This window comes from Euprymna scolopes, chromosome 11, assembly GCF_053919585.1.
Source record: "Euprymna scolopes isolate OS-2025 chromosome 11, ASM5391958v1, whole genome shotgun sequence".
Classification (NCBI taxonomy): Eukaryota; Metazoa; Mollusca; class Cephalopoda; order Sepiida; family Sepiolidae; genus Euprymna; species Euprymna scolopes.
Genome location: NC_136492.1, coordinates 38076649 through 38101595, shown reverse-complemented (window position 1 = coordinate 38101595; position 24947 = coordinate 38076649). Strand labels below are relative to the sequence as shown.

Genomic DNA, 24947 nt, shown 5'->3' with positions numbered 1-24947 from the left:
ACTGGTCTTCCGCTTTATGGTTTTTTAAATCAGAGATTTGCTTCTCCTAGAAAGGTTGCCTTCACCACGGCTTACTCTACCCCAATACACATATACACACACACACACACACACACACAAATATACACGGTGCTAGTTGGCCGTTGACCCAGAAAAAGAGTTCATTCGCCCTTTGGAAGGTCTTGTTTTTAATCCTTCAGGGAGACTAGCCGTCCTCCTCACCAAACAAGTCTGGTGGGGGAACCAGTTTAGTCGTCGGTGACCCGACCCTGAGGCAGGTAGTACTGGGTTACATGGTACCAGTAGCATATGACATGACCTGACATATATATATACATACATACAAAAAAATTTAAAGGAACAAAAATATGTTAATTACCTAAAACACGCCATACATATAAATCCCCTCCTTACATTTGCTCTGAGGCTCCACAGCCATTCAATTCATTTTCCGCTCCATCATCTAGCATGTTTTGGATCGATCTGTCACGTCCACCATTTGAAAAGGGGAATTTTTTCCCGAAATATATTATGGATATTGTCACAGACATAACAACAAATTTGTATTTAATACAACTGAATAAATATATGTATATATAGACATATATGTGTGTACTTATTGATTTGTAAATCGCCACTTGTTTTCGTCTTCTCTCACCAACACCGACTATATCTCATTCCTCGCATTGTGATAGCTTTCTAAATCTCTACTACATACCTATCCCACACAATGCTTCAAGCAAACTACATATCAATTCTATATATATATATATATGTAATAAAAAAAATTTTTTTAAAAGGAGAGTTTTGTCCATGCAAAGAAAGCTTTTTTTTTCCTTCTAAAGATGGGGGTTGGCGTCATTTTTATTCCTTGGGGGGATTCAAATTTGCCTATATTTGCTCTCATTTATAATTTAATTTTTTTTTTTTTTTTGGAGGGGAGAGGCGGGAGAGAGGGCAATCGAAAATCGAACCCAGAAAGAAAAAATGAATACCTAAAATCATTAAAAACTGTGCCTTTTGGCAAACTTTAAGAATAATATGGAACAATCTCCCTTGGTGTCCGCTCCTCGTAGCTAAATTTGCCAAGATGTTTGCATTGCGAGGGATCTGACTAAAATTTAAATTTTTTCTTGATTGATCAGATTAAGTGATTTTTCTTTTATGGGAACTTCATTCCATAACAGGCAATAGTCATAATAGAGATTTTTCTTTATCTTCGTTTTTTTAAATACCTTTGCTAAACTGCATAATCACTGAAATTTTTTAATTGAATTTTAATTTGACTGATATTAGATAAAATGGGGGAAAGAAAGAAAAAGAGGGGATTTGGAAGAAGAAAAGAGGAAAAAAGGAATAAAAAAGATGAATGGATAAAAAAGGAAAGAAAAAAAAATCGAAGTTATTTATATAGAAAAAAACAGACAATAAGGGGGGGGGCAACTCTAAAAAAAAAAAAAAAAATAGAAGGATTATTTAGGATCATCGAAGAGTATAATAGGCATTTCTAAAAAAAAAAGTCTGAGAAAGAGGGGGTGGTGAGGAAAAAATTGAATAAGTGATTCCTAAAGAGGAGGGGGAGTGAATTTAACAAAATAAGTCAAGTTTTAATGTATGATAGAAATTGGCCTATGATTGGGTGATTATATATATTTACTAGGAATCAATTCAAAAGATGACATGCTGAACCTCAGGCGCTGTTCATGCGCCTTAATTAGGTTAAATCAACCAGAACAGTTGTGCAGATAACACTCAAATTGAGAATAAATTACTAATAAATACAAAAAATACAGAGAGCTATCATTACAAAATAATAAATAGCATGTATATACTCGCTTTTGTGTTCATTTCATAAATATTATGAATTACACAAAATACTATTATAAAACATCAAATGGTATGTGTTTATTAAACTTTGTTTTCATTTCATAAATATTATGACTTACACAATAACCCTTATCCCCGAGTGGCTTCTGGGCCTTGATAAGTGGTGACCTCCATGTAAAAAAAAACACAAAAATACTATGATAAAATAACAAATGGTGTGTATTTATTATATTTTGTTTCCATTTCATTATTATATATTACACAAAAATGCTATTATGAAGCGTCAAATGGTGTGTATTTATTAAATATTGTTTGCATTTCATAAATGTTATTGATTACACAAGTATACTATTATGAAACATGAAATTTTTATTAAATTTTGTATCAACTTAAAATATTATGAACTAGCTGTACCCAGCCACGCGTTGCTGTGGCTCAGTTTGTTAAAATGGAACACATTCCTGAAGAAAAATTGCATTTTGTATTTTTTATTTACTTTTAATATTTTCTGCAATTTTTTTCCTCAAAAAAAGATTCCTTTTTTACCATGAATTGTTTTTTGCAGGAAAACATGCATTTTTTTTTTAAAGAAAATTGGCAGTAATATTTCTTTTTGCAAACGGAATTTTTATTATAAAAAGAAAAGATGAATGCTTTATATGAACACTGTAAATAGTTAGGTGAAAGTAGAGAAAGGTTGTTTTTTTTTTAAGAGAATGTACAAATTAATTTTATGTCAACAGATGTTTAGAAAATAAACAGAAAAAATACTCCCATCATTAATTAATTAATTATGCAACAAAAATAAATAAAATGTTGATTTAGCGTTTCAACATTTAAACAACGCTCGGTTCAATCCGGTGGAATGAAATGGAATCGGGAGGGGGGGGCAAATTCTACATGAGTACCATTCTGTTTAATTTCGTCTTGTATTCAATTTTTGAAGTGGGCTACCAGCGATTGCAAAGTAGCAAATGTAACGAAAATGCAAAAAATTCAACACTAAATAATTTTAATAAGTGCTCAGCTTCTAATAAAAATCCTAGTAAATCAATCCCCCTTATTTGTTCGGTTGTTGTAAAAATGGAAGTGAAACTTAAATTTCGCTCCGTTGTAATTTTTTTTTATTAACACAAAATTTAAAGTGTAGAACGATTGCCGTTAAAACAAAAATTAATAAATAAGAAAACAACCCACTTCTCCATTAAAAAAAGAAAAAAAAAACAATCATTTAAAATAATTTGTTGTTGACCTTTCGAAATTGCTTTAATTCAAAATAACGTTTTCAATTATTTATTTGTTGGAATAAAAAAAAAAGAAAACTATTTTATACAAATCCAATGTTGCTTTCATTATCAAATTGTTTTATTAAACTTTTAAATGTTTTACGCAAACTTTTCAATGATTCTTTTTCCAATTATATAGCTGCTTTAATTTCCAAAACCTTTTTGTAATATTTCTTTGAAAAAAAGAAACTATTTTATAAAAATCCGATGTTGCTTTCATTACAAAATTGTTGTATTAAAAGTCTAATTTTTTTACGCAAATTTTTCACTGAATGTTTGTCCAATTATAATTTGATAAATTTTTATACAATAAATGTTTTGGGTTTGGTTTGGTTATTAAATGGCGCTCGCCCATATTAAACCCTGATGAATATGTCATGTGATTGTTTTTAATAACCAAAAATGTTCCATGTAAAACTTTCCCGTTCTCATTAATTAAAGCGAAACATTTCCAATTAAACTGGTCTCGGAATAGACACCCCAAACCTCCCCCTGTGTAGAAAAGCTGTCGGAATAGACAACCCGTAAAGGTGTCAGCATACCCAGAAACCTATCAAAATTGACTTGTGGAATGTGAATGATGGTTTTGCTGTAATGTAATAATGTACCGGCATATCATTCTATGCCGAAATTCCTAAGCTCCTTTCACACTAATTAATTTAGGTGACTGAAATAGGGATTTGAAGATTAAGGACCAAACGTAATTTCCCCCAGGGAAGAAAGTGTTTGTACACGTGAGGGAAAGAAAGTGATGAGAATTTATTTCTGTGCGAGGTTACCAATTCAGTTAATTTTTGAAGTTAAGTAAATGCAATGTACAAATCCATTTTGAGATAAATCGTAATATTCTTTGAATAATTCAAAGATAATTAGTAAAGTCAACTCATAATCTAATGCAGTAAATATTACCAAAAAGAAAACACTTTATTTGTGTTAAAAATAGCGTCAGTAATGAAATTCATTTTGGTATGAGTTATATGGTAACGATGTTTACAACTGCAATGAAAAAGCACACCTAAATTGATTTGTTACTAATCGAGATTGATTTGTTTGTAATCGCTGTAATTGAAAAATTGGTATCTTACATTTTGTAATGCGTTAACCGGAAAATTAATATGTAAAACAGTAATTGGAAAAAAGTAAACAGAAGAAAAAAGCAGCGATGAAACGGAATGTAAAGGAAATGATATATTATACGTTAATGAAAGAAAAAGAAAAGGAGAGAAACTTTTTTTTTTTTTTATCGTAGTGCAATAATGTTTTGAAATAAATTGTAAATAAGCAATGTATAATTATGCATCGTGCATTTCCTGTAGTAGGAAGCATTTCAGTTTTTGTAACTACAAAACCCCTAACCGGTGTGCGTTTGTATTAGTTCCTCGTAAATGACGAAGCGGCGGTGTAAATGGGAGATCAGGGAGAGGAGGAATTAAATGGAGAGAAAAGATTTTACAACTTCCATTGATTCTTACCGGTTTTGGCAGTGAACTCTCACCAGAAATAATATAGGAATGTACGATTATCGAGCAAGTGTAGAGGTAATAGGCCTATAGCACACCTTAGATAATGTGCTGCAGTTTGTGCATATTACATTTGCATGAAATGTCTTGAGTTTTAATCCTATGAAGGTCAAACTCAGAGGGGAAAATGACTTCGTTTTATTTAGATAGAAGATGATAGATAGATAGAAGATAGATAGAAGAAGAGATAGAGAAGAGAAGAGATAGAGAAGAGAAGAGATAAAGAAGAAGAGAAGATTATACAAAATAATCAAGTGAAACACCAAATGGTGTGTATTTATTAAATTTTGTTTTCATTTTATAATGATATATTTGATATATTACACAAAATCACTTTTATAAAACATCAAATGGTGTTCATTTAATCATGTTTTCATTACATAATTATATATTACACAAAAACACTATTATTAAACATTAAATAGTGTTTATTTATTAAATTTGTTTTTAATTTCCTAAATATTTTTTACTAGCAGGACCCATTGCCTGGTGGTAGCATGGCCCTCCCACTCCTACCTTGTCCCTCTCTGTCCCAACCAGCGTAAAAAATTAAAGTACAGCTGTTGTTGTTGTAGCAGAATCACCAACCTCCTTATGTTAAGAACAGCTTTCAGAATGGACACCCCCAATCTCTCTATGTTAACAATGGCTTTCAGAATAGACACCACATTTTGTGAGTGGGGGTTTGGTTGTAAAAAAAATTTGGCCAAAATGTAACTTTGATAATTCGGTAGGCCAGTGCATGCTAATCTAGCAGGCAGGGTATGGTTCAAGGTATGGTACTTATGTTGGCAAGACTGGAGTTTATGTGGCAAAATACTCTTGAACCCTGTATCACTTAAAACGAACTAAATTTCTGTAGTCACCTGTATGTTACCATGTATACATGTAAACAGTATTGAAAAAAAAAAGAAACACTATAAACAGAATGTCTTCTTTAAATAATAAAGAATTATTTAATTTAAATGATATATACAGAATTTTGTTTATATTTTAAATATAAATAGAACAGTTTATAATTTGAAACAATGTACACCTTTTTACATTTTAATTTTAGACAACAGAAACACAAATTTTATTTATTTTTGAAAGAAATATTGTTCACAGTAACTTAATTAGGTTTGTGACTTATTTGCATATTAATTTTTTAAAAGTATTTAAAATGCACACAAGTATTTTTCAATATATGCATAAAAGCAAATTACAATTATATTTTGCTTTGTAACCTATTTGGGTTTAAAAATAGAAATAAAACATTTAATATACCCATGCGATCCCTCAGAAAAAATGTAAAAAAAACAAACAATTCCTTAAAAAAATTGAAAAATAGCACTGAGTACCCTTTTGAGTGACAAAAAAAAATTACCCTAAGTACCCAGGTTCGAACGTGTAACGTTAAGATGAAAAGGAGGTGAAGAAAAAGGAAACACTTTAGTCGCCTTGGCCACAGTGAAGTTACAGGCCTTTAAATAATACATTTAAATAATAAATATTATGAACTAGCAGGATCCATGTAATGACGTTGCCCGGTGGTAGCATATCAGAAAGCTAGAACAGATATGGTAAAGGACCCCCACCCTTACCTGCCAAAAATTAAATCACAGTTGTTAGTGGGAACCACAGCAGTATATGTAATATATTTTTTTAATACTAAAACAGATTCAAACCTATGAAAAACAGTTTATCTCCTTTAATTTCTACATAAATATATTTTAAAGAATTAAAACAAACAAAATGAATATGCATAAATAAATAACACCAAAGATAATTAAGAAAACATTGTACAACTTTAACGTCCCAATTTGTGAAAAACAATTTTTATTAATATTTTCATGGCAAAGTGGAATCGTGTTCAAACAAAATAAAAATGTTTTTCTTACCAAATAAAAAAAAAATAGAAACTACTTGATGAATTTGCATAAAAGTTCTGTAAATATTTTATTTTTTGATCCAATATGTAGGTATGTGTGAGTAGAAATAATTTATTTTCTTTTTCTAATTTCACATATATTTCCACTTTTTTTTTTTTTACATTTTCACCCCAAACAAGGCAAATTGCCGTTTTGGTGTAGGGGGCTACTATCAGGGACAACTGCTACTGGGGTACTATGTAGGGATTTGGGCAGCAAGATGTCAGTTCACGTTACACTTGAACTTCTGCATGTCAGTACAGTTGGGGAAGCAGGGACCTGGAATGGAATTCCAGAGTCTAGTGGTTCTGGGGAAGAAACTACTGGAGTAGAAAGATCTTTTACACCTAGGTATCTCTACTGTGTGGGGGTGGGATTTAGCTGCCTGTCGAGTTTGTTGAAGGTGTGTACGTCATGGAGGCACAAGTGTCTGTAGTTTTTCAGAGCATTCACCATTAAAATACTTGTAGAACAGGCAGAGGGATGCTACATTTCGTCGATGGGACAGAGGCTGAAGCTTAGATGCCAGTTCAGGGCCTATCAGATTGGCGACTCTCTTTTGAACCTTGTCTAGGAGCGAGAGACTAGTAGCAGATTCATCAGCCCAAATGTGACAGCAATACTCCATACATGGGCGAATGGTGGCCTTATAGAGGTACAGGATACTTTCGGGTGTTAGTAGTTTTCTAGCACGGTAGAGAGAGCCTACCTTCTTCACAACGGCCCTGGCAATGCTTTCAATGTAATTGCTCCAACTCATTTTTCCTGTGAACGTTAGGCCAGGGAGTTTGAAAGACGTACTCTCAGATAAAGAGTCACTGGCCATTGCTATTGGTGGCAGAGAAGGTTTCTTGTAATTATTGAAGGAAACCAGTTTAGTCTTGGCGGCATTGAATGTGACCATCCATTTTTGTCCCCATTCCACTACAGATTGGAGGTCATCCTCTAGTGTTTCTGCCATTTCTTTAGATATATTTCATTTGTTTTCCTGTCGTGCCTGTTATAGAGTGTGGTGTCATCAGCATATATACCCATCTCAGAGGCAATTTTCTCGGGGAGGTCATTTATAAATATTAGAAACAATAGCTACTTCGGCTGAGCACTTTTTTAATAGCACAGCTTGGATGAAATCAGGTCCACATGCTTTTGAAGTGTCAAAGTTTTTATGGTAGCATGCACCTGAGAAGGAGTGATTTTCAGATTGTCTAGCGTGGCATCTGTCCGCAAAGGAAAGTCAGGTAGGGGATGGTTGGAGGGTCCAGTGTGGAGTTTGCGGCAAACTGACTGGCAAGCATGTTAGCCTTCTCGGTTGCTGAGCAAACAACCTCATGATTGTTGGTTAGTGGGGAATTTGTTGATTGCCCATTATTTACTAAACTGTTGTAGATTTTCCAGAAGTCACGAGTTCCTAATTTTTGTGCTTCGATGTGTTTTTTAGTGGTTTCAGTAAATTCTTTCTTAGCTCATGCTATTTCTTTCTTAACGTTATTTCTAGCTTCTATATACTTCTGTCTGTTTGAATTGGACATGTCGGTTAAATCTGCGGTATGCATGCTGCCTTTGAGCAATGGCAGTTGCGCAAGTAGAAGTAAACCATTGGGGAGAGTGGGGCTTGCTATAAAATTTCAGCATGGGAACATGTGCTTTAATTGCCATTTTGAACCATTCAGTGGTTTCATTTGCGCACTGTTCAGCAGGAAGAGAAAAAATATTTCCCCATGGGGCATCTCTGATAAGATCTCTGATGGCTTCCCAGTCAGCCTTTTTTTAATATCTCGTGGTTTTGAGCACTGGCTCTTCAGTTTTGGGTCTAGAGTTTAGGGTGATTTTGACCATTATCACTGCATGATCAGCGTTCATGAGTGGGTTGTCAGCATTCGTTATACAATCATCGGGAACTGTGGTCAGAAACAGATCTAGAAGTGATGCGTGTTGTTCTTGCTGGTCAGGGAAACGGGTTGGAAACGTATCCATTTGTGATAGGAAGTGAGATATAGAGAAGCTATGTGTTGTGCTGCCCGCTGCATCTGTGTAAGTAGAGAATCCAAGCCAGTTTTTGTGGTGGACATTAAAGTCACCAAATACATGTACTTGTGCGCTAGTGTCGAGGGAGAGTGCTATGTCTATGCTGTCAGAGACTTTGTTTATTATGGTACAGTCCTGCGTCGAGAATGAGCGGTAGAGAAAATAAAAGTAGCTAATGTTATGTTGCATGTTTAGTCTAAAGCACATAAAGGCTTGATCAATGGATTCTAGGTTTGTTTCTTTAGTCAGGGGGAGGGTGTTACGAATGTAGACTCCAAGTTCATGCATATGTCTGTGAGATTCCTTACAGCAGAGTGGGAGATATCCAGGCATGTTAAAATAGTTAGAAGGGATGGAGGAGTGTAGGTTAGTCTCACTTAGTGCTAAGATATCCGGGGTATTTGTTAGGAGAAATGCTTCAACATCAGCTAAATTAGTTCTAAGCCCATGAATGTTCGTGAATGCAAGCCTCAAGGGAGGAGGAAAGTTGGATTTGTTTGATCCTAAGCCTGGTTTAAGCTTATTTTTTGATTGTACTGTCATTATGTTTTTACAGAGTTTCAGTTAGGTAAGGGGAAGCTGAACAAGAGGTTATGCAGAGTATCAGACATGTATCACAAGTAGACCATCAGCTGACCTTTCTTCAACTAGGACTGTGGCCTCAGGAAAGCCCACCAGGGATGAGTGCAGGGTCCCTTTCCATGCGCGACATGGCACTACAAACATCCCGATATTATACAACTGTTGATGGAGCAGCCGCTCTAAGCGCTACCAAAGAGTTAGGGCTCCTGTACTACCAGTCGGAAACAGCAGTCAGGAACTGTCAATCCGGTACCCCCAACCCATCAGAAGAAGGTTAACCTAATCTAATTGTACAGGCATATGTGGTACTCAAGCACTCCCAAGTGCCCAGTTTTGAGGAGTGGGATGTGTCGGGGTGGAGAAAATGGCATTCATTGCCCTAGACAAGAAACTAGATCTACTACTGAGTGTTTCTGTCGAATCTCTGTGACTTTACTACATATTTATGTTAGTTGTTATGATATAAACTATTTCAAAGTATTTTTTATTGCATTAGATTCTGTAAAAGATCAGAAAGAAATATGTTGTCATGATAGGAGATGGTCAAGCTGATCAATTCAGATTCCACAATTCTTGATGCTCTAGTGACCAGCGATGAAAGCTGGATCTTCTGCTATGACCCAGAGATGAAGAGACAGTTCCCAGTGAAAGTATGTTAGCTCTCTCAGGTCCGAGAGCAAATCTACCCAGAAACTTATTCTGATCCTTTTTTTGATCGCATGGGCATAATTTACATGCATTGGGGTTCCTATTAAAAAGACGTTCAACAAGGAATATTATGTTGAAAAAAGGAAAATATTCCAGCGAAAGAGGCCAGCATTCTTCATATCGTGTCAATGGCATTTCTAACAGGACAATGCACCAGTCCACAACTCTATCCGTGTCACAGAATATTTTAGCAAGATGGGCATCAAGACAGTTCCTCACCCTTCCTATAGTCCAGACTTTGCTCCCTGTGACTTTTTGGTTATTTCCTAAGCTCAAGGAAAATCTTTGAGGAGACAATTATGGAAATGAATGAGGCTGTGATGGGGATTAATGAGACGTTCACACAAGAGGACTTCCATGGGGCCTTCCAGAAGTTGCTGGAACAATACAAGTGCATATTGCAGCCGGAGGAGATTACTTTGAAGGGGACTAGAGTTTCATGTGTATACTATCAATAAAATTGTCCATATGAAAAAAGTCTGGAAGCTTATTGAATATGAGAAATAAAATGTCTTGATATGGATGAAGCAAAGTGTTTGAGAATCAAAGAAAACATGAAAATTTTTTTTTTTGAGAATATGAGTTGATTGGAAAATGAATATCCTTTCAAGTGTGGAGAAAATGGAAAAGTTTGGTTGTGTTTATGACCACTGCTGGCAGAGTTTGAACATTCGTATGTGAATCTATTGGAAGAAGGACAATGTATGCATAAATATTTCTCAACTCTTGATTCCAGTTTTTTGGTTAGAAGATATGCAACGTGTCTAGAATGATTTGTTTTACCAACCATGTATGGGTTAATGTTGAATAATGTTGTCAAATATAATTCTATATGTAAGATATTTATTCTATCTTCCTAGAATATATTGCATTACTTTTAGAAAACATTATTCTTACAAAAAGTATTATGATTAATCAAAAAAAGAAAAACAGCATCCTAAGCCAGCACTCCACCAGTGACTACTCCCAGAATACATTACTCTATAAAAACATTACTCCTTGATATTTGAGGAAAACAAAAAGGAGAAATAAGATTTTGATTTTAGAAGAACATGATTGATAAACTTACCTTATCTACCAGGGCATGCCATGACTAGCTAATTAATGACTAGCTAATTAATTGAATCGGGCCTCTCCAATCTCTTGTCTAGTAGAAGTAAGGATAATAGTAGAAGAATGGCTCAGTTATTAGAATCCCATTCTAAGATATCACAAAGTCGCTGTCAAGTGTGCCTGTTTTCAGGGGATTTTTTTTTGGGGGGGGGGGAGTGCTGTGTTGTAGTTAACAAATTTGTGGTCCTGCCGGAAGGACAATGTCTGAAATGATGATGTCCAGTAGATTTGATAAACAATTTACTTTTTTGAAAAGTAAAAAGTCTGTAGCAGAACAAGTATTGTTGGAAAAAAAATTAACTTTTTACAAATTCCTTTTCCAAGATTCAAATATATATTGGAAAAACTGGCCATGTGACACTTGGTAAACTATATATGGGATTTTCTGTAATGACTGCTTTTGTTCTCTCTGAGAAAGGTCAGGACGGGCAATTTTAAAGAAGAGGTTTATCCTTGCATAAAGTTTGAGAGAAGTCAGTGGTTTTGGGAGTGAAAGTGTTAAGATTATTTTTTTGAAAGTTTATCTCAAAGGAAACACTAATATTTATGATGAAGGAGAGGCTGATATTTGGAGTGCATAGAGTTAGGCCAAGAAGTTTTATCCTTCATCTTTTATAACCAGAAAAGCTGGTATTTCTATTTGGGGTGTGGGTGATATTTTTCTAAAAAGGAAACGATATTTGTTTTTGTAGTGAGAAGCCTAATTTGCTTAATTAACCAAAAAATTAATTAACCAAAGAAATCCAATTTATTTTATATAAACTTCCACATGTCACAAGATTGGGCACTCTGACTTAATGTTTGAATTACTTACCCATCGGGTTGGACGCAAACATTTTTTTCATAGATTGGTAAACACCAATTTTGATGGTTCCATATGTGGCTTGTCTCAGAAGAGCTGGACCAAGACTGAAAATTTTAAAGTAATTTGAAAATTGTTAAATATAAAAGAATAGAAAGCAAGTTTTGCAGTTATTATATTTGAAGAAATTTTAATTTATCTTCTCCAAATAATATTAACATGATAAAAATAAAACTCAAGTCCAAGAATTTCAGTTTAGCATCCAATTGCAATACTTAATGCAAAAATCCCAACAGCGAGATATGTTTGTCTATTACATTCAGATGACCAGACAAATTCATTTTATAGAAGAACCAACTATCCAAGACATTCTTGTAAATGATCAACAACAAAGATGGATATTTAAAAATATTTGCATTTTAAAAAATGTGTCCATTCAATCAACACCTTCAACAAAACATGTTAACATCAATATATCAGGTTGACAAGAATTTTTTTAAAATTCAAATGAACATATCTCGGCTCAAACAAAAATTTATTGATTAAAATAAGCACCATGAGAATCAACACACTTTTGCCAATGTAAAACAAATGTATTTATGCCAGTAATGTAAAAATCTTGCGTTCTGGTGGTGTTTTTGATATCGCTTAGGTTTTTTTTGGAAAATGCAGAAAATTGTTAAAATGCTTGAAAAAGCGGTAGTTAGCAGATGAGAGGTTTGAAGAGTACATTAGGTGAGGCAGAGTTTCGTAGCCCAATTTGTTCAACTTCTGCAGAGTTGCTTTAGCAACATGCGGTTGAGCATTGTTGTGGAGGAGAATTGGACCTTTTCTGTTGACTAATGTTGGGTGTTGTTGAATTTTCTGATCCATTTGCAGACAGTACTTCTCTGCCTTAATAGTTTCGCCTACATTCAAAAAACTGTAGTTGATGAGACTGGTCAGTATGACCTTCTTTTGGTGCAACTCTGACTTCAGAAGTGTCATGGAGCTTTGTTGGCATCTGAACATTTTTCATCACATGTCACAACCCGGTTGAGAAACGGTAATTCTTGTTGCGTAAAAGAAGGGAAGATGACAATTCATAATGGTATTTGTTTTGGTTATCATTCAATTCATGAATAATGCATTTATCAAGTTTTTTTGTCTTTTCAATATCTCAAGTGGTTGGAAATAATTATTTACATTATTCAGAAGCAAGTTCTTGAATGGATTTGCATGCGTGGATTTGCTTCGACTAAGGCTCTTAATTGATCATTTTCAACATCCAATGACTGACCACTATGCTCATCATCTTCAAGACTCTTGTTGCTGCCATAAAATTTCTTAAATCACCATTATGCTATGTGTTCAGCAGTGGTTTCTGCTTCAAATGCTTTATTGATATCATAAGCTGTTTCAGCAGCTTTTTAGCCTAGCTTGAATTGAAATAAGAAAATAAGTGTGAATTTGCTTTTTTCCATCTTGTATTAAACGTTCAGACATAACTGTTTTAAAACGATTGTAATTTAAACGATTAGATAAAGCAAAACACGCTCTTTAAAATGAAATATAAAGTAAATATATTATAATGAAAACTTATTTGAAAATAGATCATTTTAAATTAAAATTAAAACTTCCGCAAGGATCTTCTTGTCAACCTAATAATAACAAAGTCATTTTGTGATAAAGAGACATAACTTACCGGAAATTCAAAATTTTAATGTAAAATGAACACAAGGGAATTTAGCAGAGAAACTAATAAAAGGAAAAAGGGGTAAAAAATTCAAATATACAACAAATAAATATTACTGCAGCCAATAAAAGTTACTTTTATACCTGGCTTATTTTTTTGTTTTTGTTTTTAAGTAGTTTTTAATACTCTTTCTTCGATCTCAAAAGTTCAGTTTTTACGAGCAGAGCTGAAATAATATGGCGATGGTGACATCTTGTTGGAAGGGAAACCTCGTGTTGAAATTTGCAGGTTCCATGTTCCTTAAAGTTTTTTTTTGTATCTCAGAATCTTGTGGATTTTTCTTGGGAGTGGGTGGGGGGAATGAATTTTGACACTTATGCAGTTGTTATTCCAAACAAAGACTTATATTGTAATATTTTTAGTTGTTTATTTTGGTGGGGTATTTAATTTTGCCACTTGTGCAGTTTAACATTACAAACAAATTTTATATTTATATTTGAGGGGGGGTATTTAATTTTTACACTTGTGCAGCATAACATTTCTAAACAAATTCTGTGTTTACAACTTAAGAGAGTTCTGTCAGAGAAGACAGAAGAATGTTAACATGCACAAGTGCAAAAACTTCTTGCTGAACAATTTTTATTTTTAAACTTCATTTGGCCCTTAATTGTTTCATTTTTAGATAAAGAATATTCAATTTTAACCCTTGTGCATTTTAATATTTTGAAGCAAATCTCATCTTTTTTATTTATTGTACGTTTTCCAAAACTTTTGTTAGTAAACATCTTTTATACAATATGAACCAAACAGTTGTTTAACTGATACAAAACAAAACTATTTAAAAAGTGAAGATTTGGGTTACAATCCATGGAGGTTGGAAAAAGAAAGAGTTTGAGGCTCAATTACACGGAGGTGGAACTTGGGTTCCTTACAGAAAAGAGCATCAAGGAAGCTACAAATAATGTGGTGTCTGTGAGACAGATATTTGCCTTCAGAATGTCGACTATTAAATTTTTTGGACAGTGTAGTGAAGAAAATCCTACATAAATGTCCATTGCCCTATTCCTTTGTCAGTCAGCTGTCTTTTCTCAACACAAAACTGATAAGTACCAAAGGTAGAGTGTAGAATACAATTTAAAAGTGTATTAAACATTCTTGTGCACAACAAGAAATTAAAAGAAGAGGAGTGTGATAGTGCTATGCAACACTATGTTACTTTTCTTAAGCAGATACCTGTCATTGGATCTGAAAAGTTTGTTGGATTCAACTATGAATGGAATGAAATGGAAAGAGAAAAGAAAGGAATTTATTTACAATGATGAGATAAAAAATAAAATAAAAAGTCAGTTAGTAACTGTCTCATCTCTGAATCTTTTGGGGGGGGGGGTCTGACGACACGTCCAGATCTGGTGGTTTGAACTGTCGTATGGTTGCTATAGTTGCACGTGTCTGGCACTCCATGGGGTGTACGTTTGAAAGGTGCCTGTTGACATTGTGTACTGTCCGTCTCTACACTCGATGAACCGTCCCTGGTAGGTTTCTGAGGAATTTCAGTGGAGTGCATCTCTGGATGTGCTATGCTTCTGGAGGGGATTACTCTAAGATGCTGTCGATTTTGACGAAGAGTTTTTCCGGAGGGGGTCTGTACTATGTACGACCTTGGTTCTCGGTCCAATTGTGTGACAACTGCAGGAGACCACTCACCTGCTTCTTTATTTAACACACGTACAGGTTGTCCGATGGGCAGTCTGGGCAGCTCTTTTGTATGTTGATCATGGTACATCTTCTGTTTTTCTTGCTTCTGATACAGTCATTCCATTATTTTCTCCTTGTTAGCGTTTTGGTTGGTGCATTTAACTGGGATGTTCCCTGCTAACTTCCTTTGGTATATAAGCTCACCTGGTGAGAGAAGGGTATGATCTAAAGGAGTCGAACGCAAGCATAATAGTACCATATCCAAGTCATGACCGCTTGAGGCAGCTTTTTCGAATGCAGATTTCACGCCCTGGATACAGCGTTCAGCAAAGCCATTTGACTGCAGAAACTTAGGTGAGGATGTGTGGTGTTCACACTCCATTCTTTTGCGAATTGCTTGAAATGTATCGAGCTGAAGTGTGGGCCATTGTCACTTATCACTCTCTCTGGAATTCCTTGTTCTCCAAATATTTGCTTTGTCAGTTTAATAACTTGATTGGAGAACTCCTTCAACACTCGCACAAATGGGAACTTGAAATAATAGTCCGCAATGAGCATAAAGTTGAGACCTTCAATGTGAAATAAGTCGGTAGCCACTATCTGCCATGGCCTAACCGGGATCTCATGGGGCATCAGGGATTCAGCACTCTGCATTTTTTGGTGCTGCTGGCAAATGGTACATTATTGTACTATGTTGTCGATGTCTTTGTTAATGTTGTGCCAAAAAACGCAACTTTTGGCTCGGAGTTTACATTTCTCCATCCCTTGGTGCCCATAATGTATTTTCTGTAATACCTCTTGTTGCATCGATTTAGGTATTATTATTCTGTTTGCTTTCAATAATATGCCATTTTCAATGGACAGTTCATCTCGATAGGGTCAATAAGGTTTCATATTCTTGCCCATTTCTCTGAGAGTGTCGGGCCAACCTCTCAGAATAATGTCCCTCAATTCACATAGTGTGGCATCTTCACTTGTTGCTTGGTTTAGCTGAGCTAGCTTTTTGGTTGAAAATTGAACAAAATCCACCCTCAGATCCAAGTCAATAGCTTCTTTAGCTTTTTTATTTGGTAACCTTAAGAATCCATCTATTAGTGCCATATCTTTTCCAGGGCGATATACAATTGTAGTAGCATGCGTTGGAGGCGAGGTGGAGCTGCAACCAAATTTTTTAAGTTGATCATTTCTAAGGGTTTATGATCACTTTCCACCTGGAACGCACTTCCATAGATATAAGTCCGAAATCGTTCGCAGCCGAAAACAACTGCAAGGAGCTACCGCACTATGTTGGCATAGCGTTGTTCAGTTTCTGTTAAGGACTTGGATGCAAAAGCTATGGGTTTACCTCCTTGCAGGAGGGCGGCGCCGAGTCCTTTACTTGATCCATCGACTTGGATAACAGTTTGCTTGGAAGGGTCGAAGTATGATAGCAACATGTCTTTGCAAATTAGATCCTTGATTTGCTGGAGGAATCTCTGGTGACTTTCTGTCCACTGGTATTCTACTTCTTTCTTTGTGTGAACAAGCTATTTTAACGGATCCATGTTGGGTAATATGAGAACCATTATAGGCTGTTAGAACAGTTGGTTCATTCTTTGTTGCACCGGGGAGTAGCTGTCCTGCTGCACTTATTAGGTGTGGGAACATCTTCCGAAAGGTACGTAATGGAAGTATGTTGCCTTCGGATCCTGTGTCAACCTTAGCTTTCAGAAAATGGGTGACTGGGAGGTTGGGAAGCTTGATTACAAGGTTTGTGAAAACCTCTGTCCGACTGTCGCCTTGTTCTTGAATAGAGTCGAAAGACATTTGTTCAAACTTGTTATAAATCCCTTCATTGTCCCTCTGAGAGGTATTTACCGAGTGAATACAGTTGCCGTGTTGCATTTTTATTTTTGCTTGTGCAGACCTTAGCCCAATGATTTTGTTGTCCACACGCGGAACATGTGGTACCCCATGCTGGACATTTTTGCCTCGGATGGGAGCCTCCGCATCTGTTACACTGTTTGTACTTGATTGCATCTATTTCATGCTTATTCTGCCAACTGTTTCATGTGGGTTATGGAAACTTCATGTGTCCTACCACAGTTTATAGCTTCCGGCACTGTCAATTGTTCGCCTTTCGCTAGAAGCTGCTTTTGGAGTTCTGGGTGCTTTGTTCCTGATATAAACTGCTCGATGAGGCATTCCTCCATCTCCTGGATATCCTGGAACTTGCATTTCAATGCCTGCGATTTACACCGGGCCAGAAAGTCATCGAAATTCTCTGATTACCTTTTGATTATACTGGCGCAGGTAAAAACGAGCGATTCGGAAGTTTAATTGCGGCTGCAGTCTTTCCTCAAATTTTTCCCAAATTATTTCTGGATTATTCCTGTCGGCCTCGTTTTTGAATGACCAAGTGTTGTATCTTTTAAGGCCTTCTTCTCCGGACAGTAGCAGGATGTAGTCGACCTGTTTTTCCAACAAAATATTTTTAACTGAGAAGTAAAGATTACAACGTTGCTTAAATAATCGAAATGCTTTGGTTAGGTCTGTGGATGACCAATTCATCGACGCTTCATTTGTAGCCATTGTATTTATTTATTTCGTTTAGTTCCAGACGATATAAATTCAGTCTTCCGTTTATTTATTTTCTTTTTTTTTCAATAAACTGACAGAACAAATGTCCATGTACATGTGTTTTCCGTGGAAAACTTAAACGTCTGAGAACTTATACATATACTTTCTAATATATGTATATATATATTTTTTTTTTTATGAGAGTAATGTATATATATATATATATATGTATTTATTTATTTTCGTTGCATTTGAAACACGAAAAGCAATGCTTACTCACAGTTTGAAGCTTGGCACCAAGTATTAATTTTTCCCATGCGGTCTGAACGTGGCCAATTTAATTCATTTATTTATTTTTTTTTTCTATATTTATTTTACTGTCGTGTGTATATAATAGGGATGACCTGTTCGTAAGGTTTCCCAAATGGGAAACACCACCGCTTGCCACCTTGAAACATTATGTAAAAGAATACCAAAACATGAGATTCATTTATGAGAAGCGGAATACGGTCTCCATTTTTTATTGAACTCCAGTTCCGTGTCAAACGGAAGTGAAGGTACATCCAAGACTTCTTTACTGAAGAGTTCTTTAAGGGGAGGTAATGGTTCATACTATCACAACATGTACATTTGAATAGCACAATTGTCTGATTTTTACTTTTATAAGTAGATTTAGTACTTTCTTTGGACAGTCTCTTCCATTTATAAAAGAAATGGCCAAGTATAATAATTTTAAAACTTTTTTTCAAATATATATGCATTTCACAATGGATGCCAATTCTTGTCCTTTTTGTTTGTTTCTTTTAGTATGGCACAAGCTAATGCTAACAAGTACATGAAATTGTTCCACTGAATGAATTTGACATCTCACATTGTACATGACGCACAAAAACTGTTGGACATAACAACAAATAAGTCGTGCAAATAAATGCCAGAACACCAATGAACAAGAAGACTCAAGTTCCTGAGGTTTTTTTTTTCACCTAGTTGCTCCTATTGAGAACGTTATTTGATCCATAACTCAAAGAAAAATAGCTGGATGCATACCTTACTCAAAATGGTGTAAATTAATTAGAGAAATGTGAGTTTATGACTTCAAAATATATATCTATAATAAAAAAGTTTTTTTTATCAAAATATTTATTGAATTGGATGACTACTAAATATGTACATTTCAAATATTAATTTACTAACCATGTAGATTTGGTATCACTTGTACTTAAAATCTATTTCTATTTATACCAGTACTAAAATATTAAATAAGTAACTATACATGTCAGTGCAACTATATGCACTGACATGTATAGTTACTTATTTAATATTTCATTGTTGTACAAAAAAAAAAAAAAATCAGGAATTTTTTAAGTGGATTCGATTCGTATTTTCTCCAAGTATAATTGTAGAAAGAGTCCATTTTTAAAACGGAACCATTAAAAGTCAATCTACAGGACTGTTAAAAATCAATTGCAAACCTCCCTCTCTTCAAGCAACATATTGTCAAACAAGAAAAATGATAGAATAAAAAAAAATAGCAAAGTTTAGGTACTTCTGCATTTATTGATCTATTTTTCCTTGAATGTTGCCCTGGTATATCCTGGCCACTTATGTAGACTGCTGGAATATGGCAAAAAATGCTCAGCCAATAAAAAAAAATCGATTGAATTAAAAAGGTGCCGTGTGTTTAGTCAATAAAAATCTCAGCAGACGACAATTAATTGGGATGATCCTAGAACTGCTCTTGGTCTTCGGAGGATATAATCCCACTGAAAAGGAGAGTTTCCTGGTGACAGTACCAAATCGTAATGCTGAAACCTAATAAAGAAGTACATTCCCCTAATAAAGAAGTACATTCTGCCGCAAGGGACAACAGTCATATCAAACTGTTGGAAATTAGGATCAGAAATTTTCCAACACCTAATGGTGACCCAAAGTCTTAGTTTTGTAGACCCTACGATGAAGGCTACTATGAATCATCTGGAGAGGATATCCCTTTTTGCCATTGGTGAACTGGAACTGGTAGCATGCCTTTTCCACAATTGCCAGTGGGAGCTTGGTGAATATTCAGTGGATGGGGGCAATCAGGCAATTTGATGTTGTGGAAGGTCATGTTGGTGATATTCTCGACGTGTGACCAAACGAAGTAGTTCAGCGAGTTCAGGTCGAGGAAGGAGGAGGGCAGTGAGAAAAGTGTACAAAGTCGCAGCACTCCTTCTGAAGCCAAGCCTGAGTCTCTTTGGACTTGTGGGCCAGCGCAGAGTCCTGCTGCCACATCCAGGGTCTGCGAGCAGCCACCTGATTGCACCAGGGGATCATCACACTCTTCAACACATCCAGGTACACTTTGGTGTACCTGGATGTGTTGTACCGATTAATCAGCAGATAATCAGTAATTGGCCTAATTGGCTACTTTGCCGATTAATCGGCTCATTACTTACTTTTCTCTTTCCTATTAAATTTAAATCATTTCATCACTGCCATCAGATGCTTTGACACATTAAGATAGTAACGACTAATTTAACGTAACATTTAATTAAATGTCTGGTCACTATTATGGCTTTTTGTCTTTATTAACTAAAATTACAAAATGCAAAGTACAATTTCCAATTCTTAAATGAATATAATTAAATTAGTGGTGGGACAATTAATCAGAATCGGAATCATTAATCGTAAGAATCATGTATTTGGGAGGGAAATCGGAATCATATTGTTAAAAAATACCTTAGATTTACGATTCTTTCATTACGATTCTCTTATAGTTTTAATTGAACTGATTGTTTGAATTAATACTGTCAAAAATTTATGATAAAAACGTCAGTATTTCTATACTTTATCGCCGAAGCTGGAGACGCCATGTTATTTCACGCACCTGTTGTTGAAATCCAAGGAAGAAATCAGTATTTTAAACTATGACCGAAGTTAGAAAAAAATAACAAAAAATTAAACTAGATATTAATTACTTCCGGAAAGAACTATGAAAAAAAGTAAATAAAGAAAGTAAAAGCGAACATATATCTGTAATTATTTAATTGGAAATGTTTCGATTTAATTAATGAAAACGGGAAAGTTTTTCATGAAACATATATATTTTTTATTAAAAAACCGAAAATGAAAAGGACATATTCATAATTGTCTAAACTGGGTAAATGTTTTGGCTTTCAAATGGCACCATTTGAAAGCCAAAACATTTACTGTATAAAAATTTATCAAAATATAATTGTAAAAACATTAATTGAAAAGTTTGTGTAAGAAAATATAATTTTGATAAAACAATTTTGTAAAGCAGCATTGGATTTTTATAAAACAGTTTGTTTTTTTTTGTTGTTTTTTGGGTTTTTTTTTTTTTTCGAACAAATAAATAATTTTAATGAAACATTTTTTTAATTAAAGCAACTTTGAAGGGTCAACAAAATAATTTAAATGAAACGTAAAAATCATTATCTAGTTTAATTTTGTTATTTATTTCATGCTTCATCATAGTTTAAAATACCGATTTCTCCCTTGGATTTCAATGACAGGTGCGTGAAATAAAATGGCATTTCCAGTTTCGGTGATAAAGTGTAGAAGTACCAAAACGTCATAGAACTATTCATAACATATTTAATATGATGTACAAGCATTTTATTAACTACTTTAAAGATAATCTTTATTTATCTTAATGAGTTTTCTTATTCCGTCACATACATAGGCACTGTCTGTTTCGAAACTTTGAGGCCCATGATTAGTTATCTGTTTGCACTGTTGTACTGAAACTTTAGGGGCCACGAGGTAACATTGTTTTTATTTGTGAGCGCAGTTTATTTATGTATAAAACAGCTTAACTATCTACAGTCATGAAAAAGTTGATCAGTTAGCTATTGAAGCTGCAAAAAAAAAAAAAAAATGTTAAATTTTAAAGAGTTATCGAAGATAAAGAGAAAATGAAACAAAAAAAATGAATATCAAAAGATAAACAAAACATGTTATTTCCCTTGAAATTTGATGTTATTGTATTTTTGTTGAATTAATCATGACTTAATTTTTCTTTATATTTTTTAATGTATAAAATAACTCCTGAAATTGATTGTTATTAATTTCATGGTGCATGTTTAATTCATGATTAAAATATTTGTTTTGACTTTTATCTTCAATGAAAGAAATTTTACGAATAAAAATCAAATCGTTTTCGAAATTCCCTTAATTGTATTTCCACTTTTTAGCTTTTTTCGCTACACAAAAACTTTCGATTATATAATGGTATGTTTCAAAACAACAATTCCATAGGAATCGGAAAAAAAACTTAGGAATCGTCCCAACACTAACTTAAATAATAAATAAAAAGAAATTACAAACCAACTCGAAAGTACAAATTGTAATTCTTTAAATGAATACCTAGAAGCTGAAGTTCTGCTGCTGCTGCTCCACTTCCTCTTCTGTTCTTGCTACTTGCCTTCTCTGCTCTCATAGTCTCCTCAGTATTTAAAGTTGAATACTTTTAAACTGTAATGTAGAAACATTAGAGTTTCTCCATTCTTAGGAAACAGCTTGTTCCTCATAGGTTCATACACACCACTTGTACTAAAGAGCCTCTCACTCTCCACAGATGAAGGTGGTGTACTTAAATATTTTGAAGCAGTGGTAAGACCTCCTACGTCTTTTTCCCCCCCACTGAAATAGATCATCTTATCTTGTGAGTAGTTGTAAAGCTACGTAATGGCAAGTTCTTTTTTTTTTTTTACATAGAGTTCACCACTTATCAAGGCCCAATGGCCACTCGGGGATAAGGGTTATTGTGTGTACAGTACTCAATGGGATAGTGTAGCAATAGTATTGGAGAATTAATAAGGTGTGATTACTTGGGGGGGGGCGGTTTATCAGGAATTTGTTTGTGTTGGACTTGAAGACATCCAGGTTGAAGTCGGGAGGGAAACAGGCAAGCAGAACAGAGTTCCACAGGCGAGCAGTTCTAAGAAAGAAGCTTTGTTCGTAGAATCTATGTTTTGATTTAGGCACAGATAAGGAGTGAAGAAAATTATTGACTGTGGTTTCAGATAGTCGGGTGTTTTTTTAAAAAGATTGGCAAGGGGGGACCAGAGAATGGAGCTCAGACGAGCACTTGCCATGGAAATAATGATAGAAAAAGACAGGCTCGCTAAATCTCTTCTGTGGGAAAGAGGTTGCAGGGAAGAGAAAAAGGCATCCCCACCAAGCCACGAAGTCTATTTTGTACTCTGTCAAGGCAGGATAGGCTGTTTTTAGCAACTCCTGCCCAGATGTGGCAGCAGTACTCCATCTTTGGACGTACTTGGCTCTTATATAGATAGAGAATTGCATCATTAGTGACATATCTTCTGGAGAGGTAGAAGGATCCCACCATTTTCCCAGCGAGTTTGGCCACAGACTTGATGTATGTGTTCCATTTAAGATCAGGAGTAAAGCTCAAACCCAGAAGCTTATTAAAACATGGGGCCTCCACTAGACGAGAGCCATCCATTTCAATTGATGCCAGATGGGGATCAGAGCGTTTATGATGTAGAGATAGGAGCTTGGTCTTAGATGCATTAAAGGTAACCAGCCACCTCTTTCCCCACTGTACCACGCGCTCAAGATCAGAAGAGAGAGAATCAGAGAGAACATCATCATTTACGGCCTTTGATGTGTTGCCATAGATGGTCGTGTCATCAGCATAGATGTCAACGAAAGATTTTAGTATGTGTTTTGGGAGATCATTGATGTAGATCAGGAAGAGAGTTGGGCCCAGTATGGACACCTGAGGGACACCAGCATTAATACTGTGGGTCTCTGATTTCTGCCCATCAACCACTACTCTTATGAGCCTATCAGAGAGAAATGATTTAATGATCGAGAAAACATTTCCAGTTATACTGTAGTTGGAAATCTTGTGTAGTAGGCCTTTATGCCAAACCTTATTGAAGGCCTTTCATATGTCGAGAGCAATTGCCCTAGAAATTAAGTCTTTGTCGAGAGATTCGCTAATCCTATGAGATATAACTGTTAGCACATCTGCTGTAGATCTAGCAGAACGCAAACCATATTGCATGTTGCTAAGAAGGTTATTTCTGCTGAGGTGGTTGATTACTTCTCTATTTATTGTGGATTCCAGCAACTTACTCATGACACACAGGAGACTTATTAGTCTGTACTGAGAGGGGGATGACTTATCACCTGAATTCTTAAATACAGGGCATACTGATGAGGTTTTTCAGGGTGTTGGAAAGCACTTCTCCTTGAGGCAACGCTTAAACAGTTTTGTAAGTATGGGGGCAAGTTCTGGTTGTAATTTTTTTTAACACTATAATTGGAATACCGTCAGAACCAGTTGCTTTACTGGAGTCAAGGTTCTTGATTAGCTTGGCGACCTCACGCACAGATATTTCTATATTGCATAGCGCCTTTTATAGAAGGGAATACGGGGAGTTGATGGCCTTCGTCGCACAGGGTAGAATTAGCTGCAAAGTTCTTTGCAAATAGTTTGGCCTTGTCTGATGCTGTCGAGATGACCTCTGGTTCATTGATAATGGTTGGGATAGAACGCACATTTCTGTTCAGGATCCTGTTTGCTATTTGCCAGAACTGGTGGGAACCAAGCCGCTGCTCAGCTACTTTGGATTTAATGGATTGAGTATATAGTTCTCTTGCATTTTTTATTACTCTTTTACAGTGGTTGCTGGCGGTCCTGAAAGCAGCTTTAGTTTCAGTGCATCTATTACATTGGTAGCTACGGAAAAAGTGATTTCTGTGTGCGATGGCAGCAGCACATTCAGGGGATAACCATGGCTGGCTGTTAGGTTTTTGTTGGAATTTTTTGGATGGTATGAATTGGTCTATGCCTACAAGTACCCATTCGGTCAGGTCTGATACTATAGAGGACACATCCTTTTTAAACATGGAATGGAGAGGTAGATCAGATATGAATGTACGGAAGCTATCCCAGTCCGCCATAGAGTATTGGTATACAGTATGGTGGAGAGGTACGTCTGTAGATTTATTATATATCATTTTTATCTTAACTGATACGACGCAGTGGTCGGAGGATCCCAGAGGAGATAGAACGGAACATGAGCATAGCTCAGGGGAAGTGGATAGAAAAAGGTCTAGAAGGCTTGCGTACTGACCGGTAGTATCGGGCACATGGGTGGGCTCACAAACAATCTAAGTGAGATCATAGGCAATGGTAAAATCATGACAAAACCTCCCCTCATCATCACTCTTATTTGAGTGGGTCAGCCATTCCACATTATGGACATT

General features: G+C 35.3%; 1 protein-coding gene across 3 annotated transcripts in view; it reads right to left on the bottom strand.

Annotated features, from left to right (window-relative positions):
• The window catches only part of LOC145287837 (kidney mitochondrial carrier protein 1-like), a 350123-nt gene that overhangs the window by 239674 nt on the left and 85502 nt on the right, over positions 1 to 24947 (bottom strand). For all 3 annotated transcript variants that reach the window (XM_080135708.1, XM_080135709.1, XM_080135710.1), the window contains exon 4: positions 11786 to 11880. In XM_080135708.1, coding sequence (XP_079991834.1) covers positions 11786 to 11880 — 95 coding nt within the window. The remainder of the gene's footprint in view (positions 1 to 11785; positions 11881 to 24947) is intronic.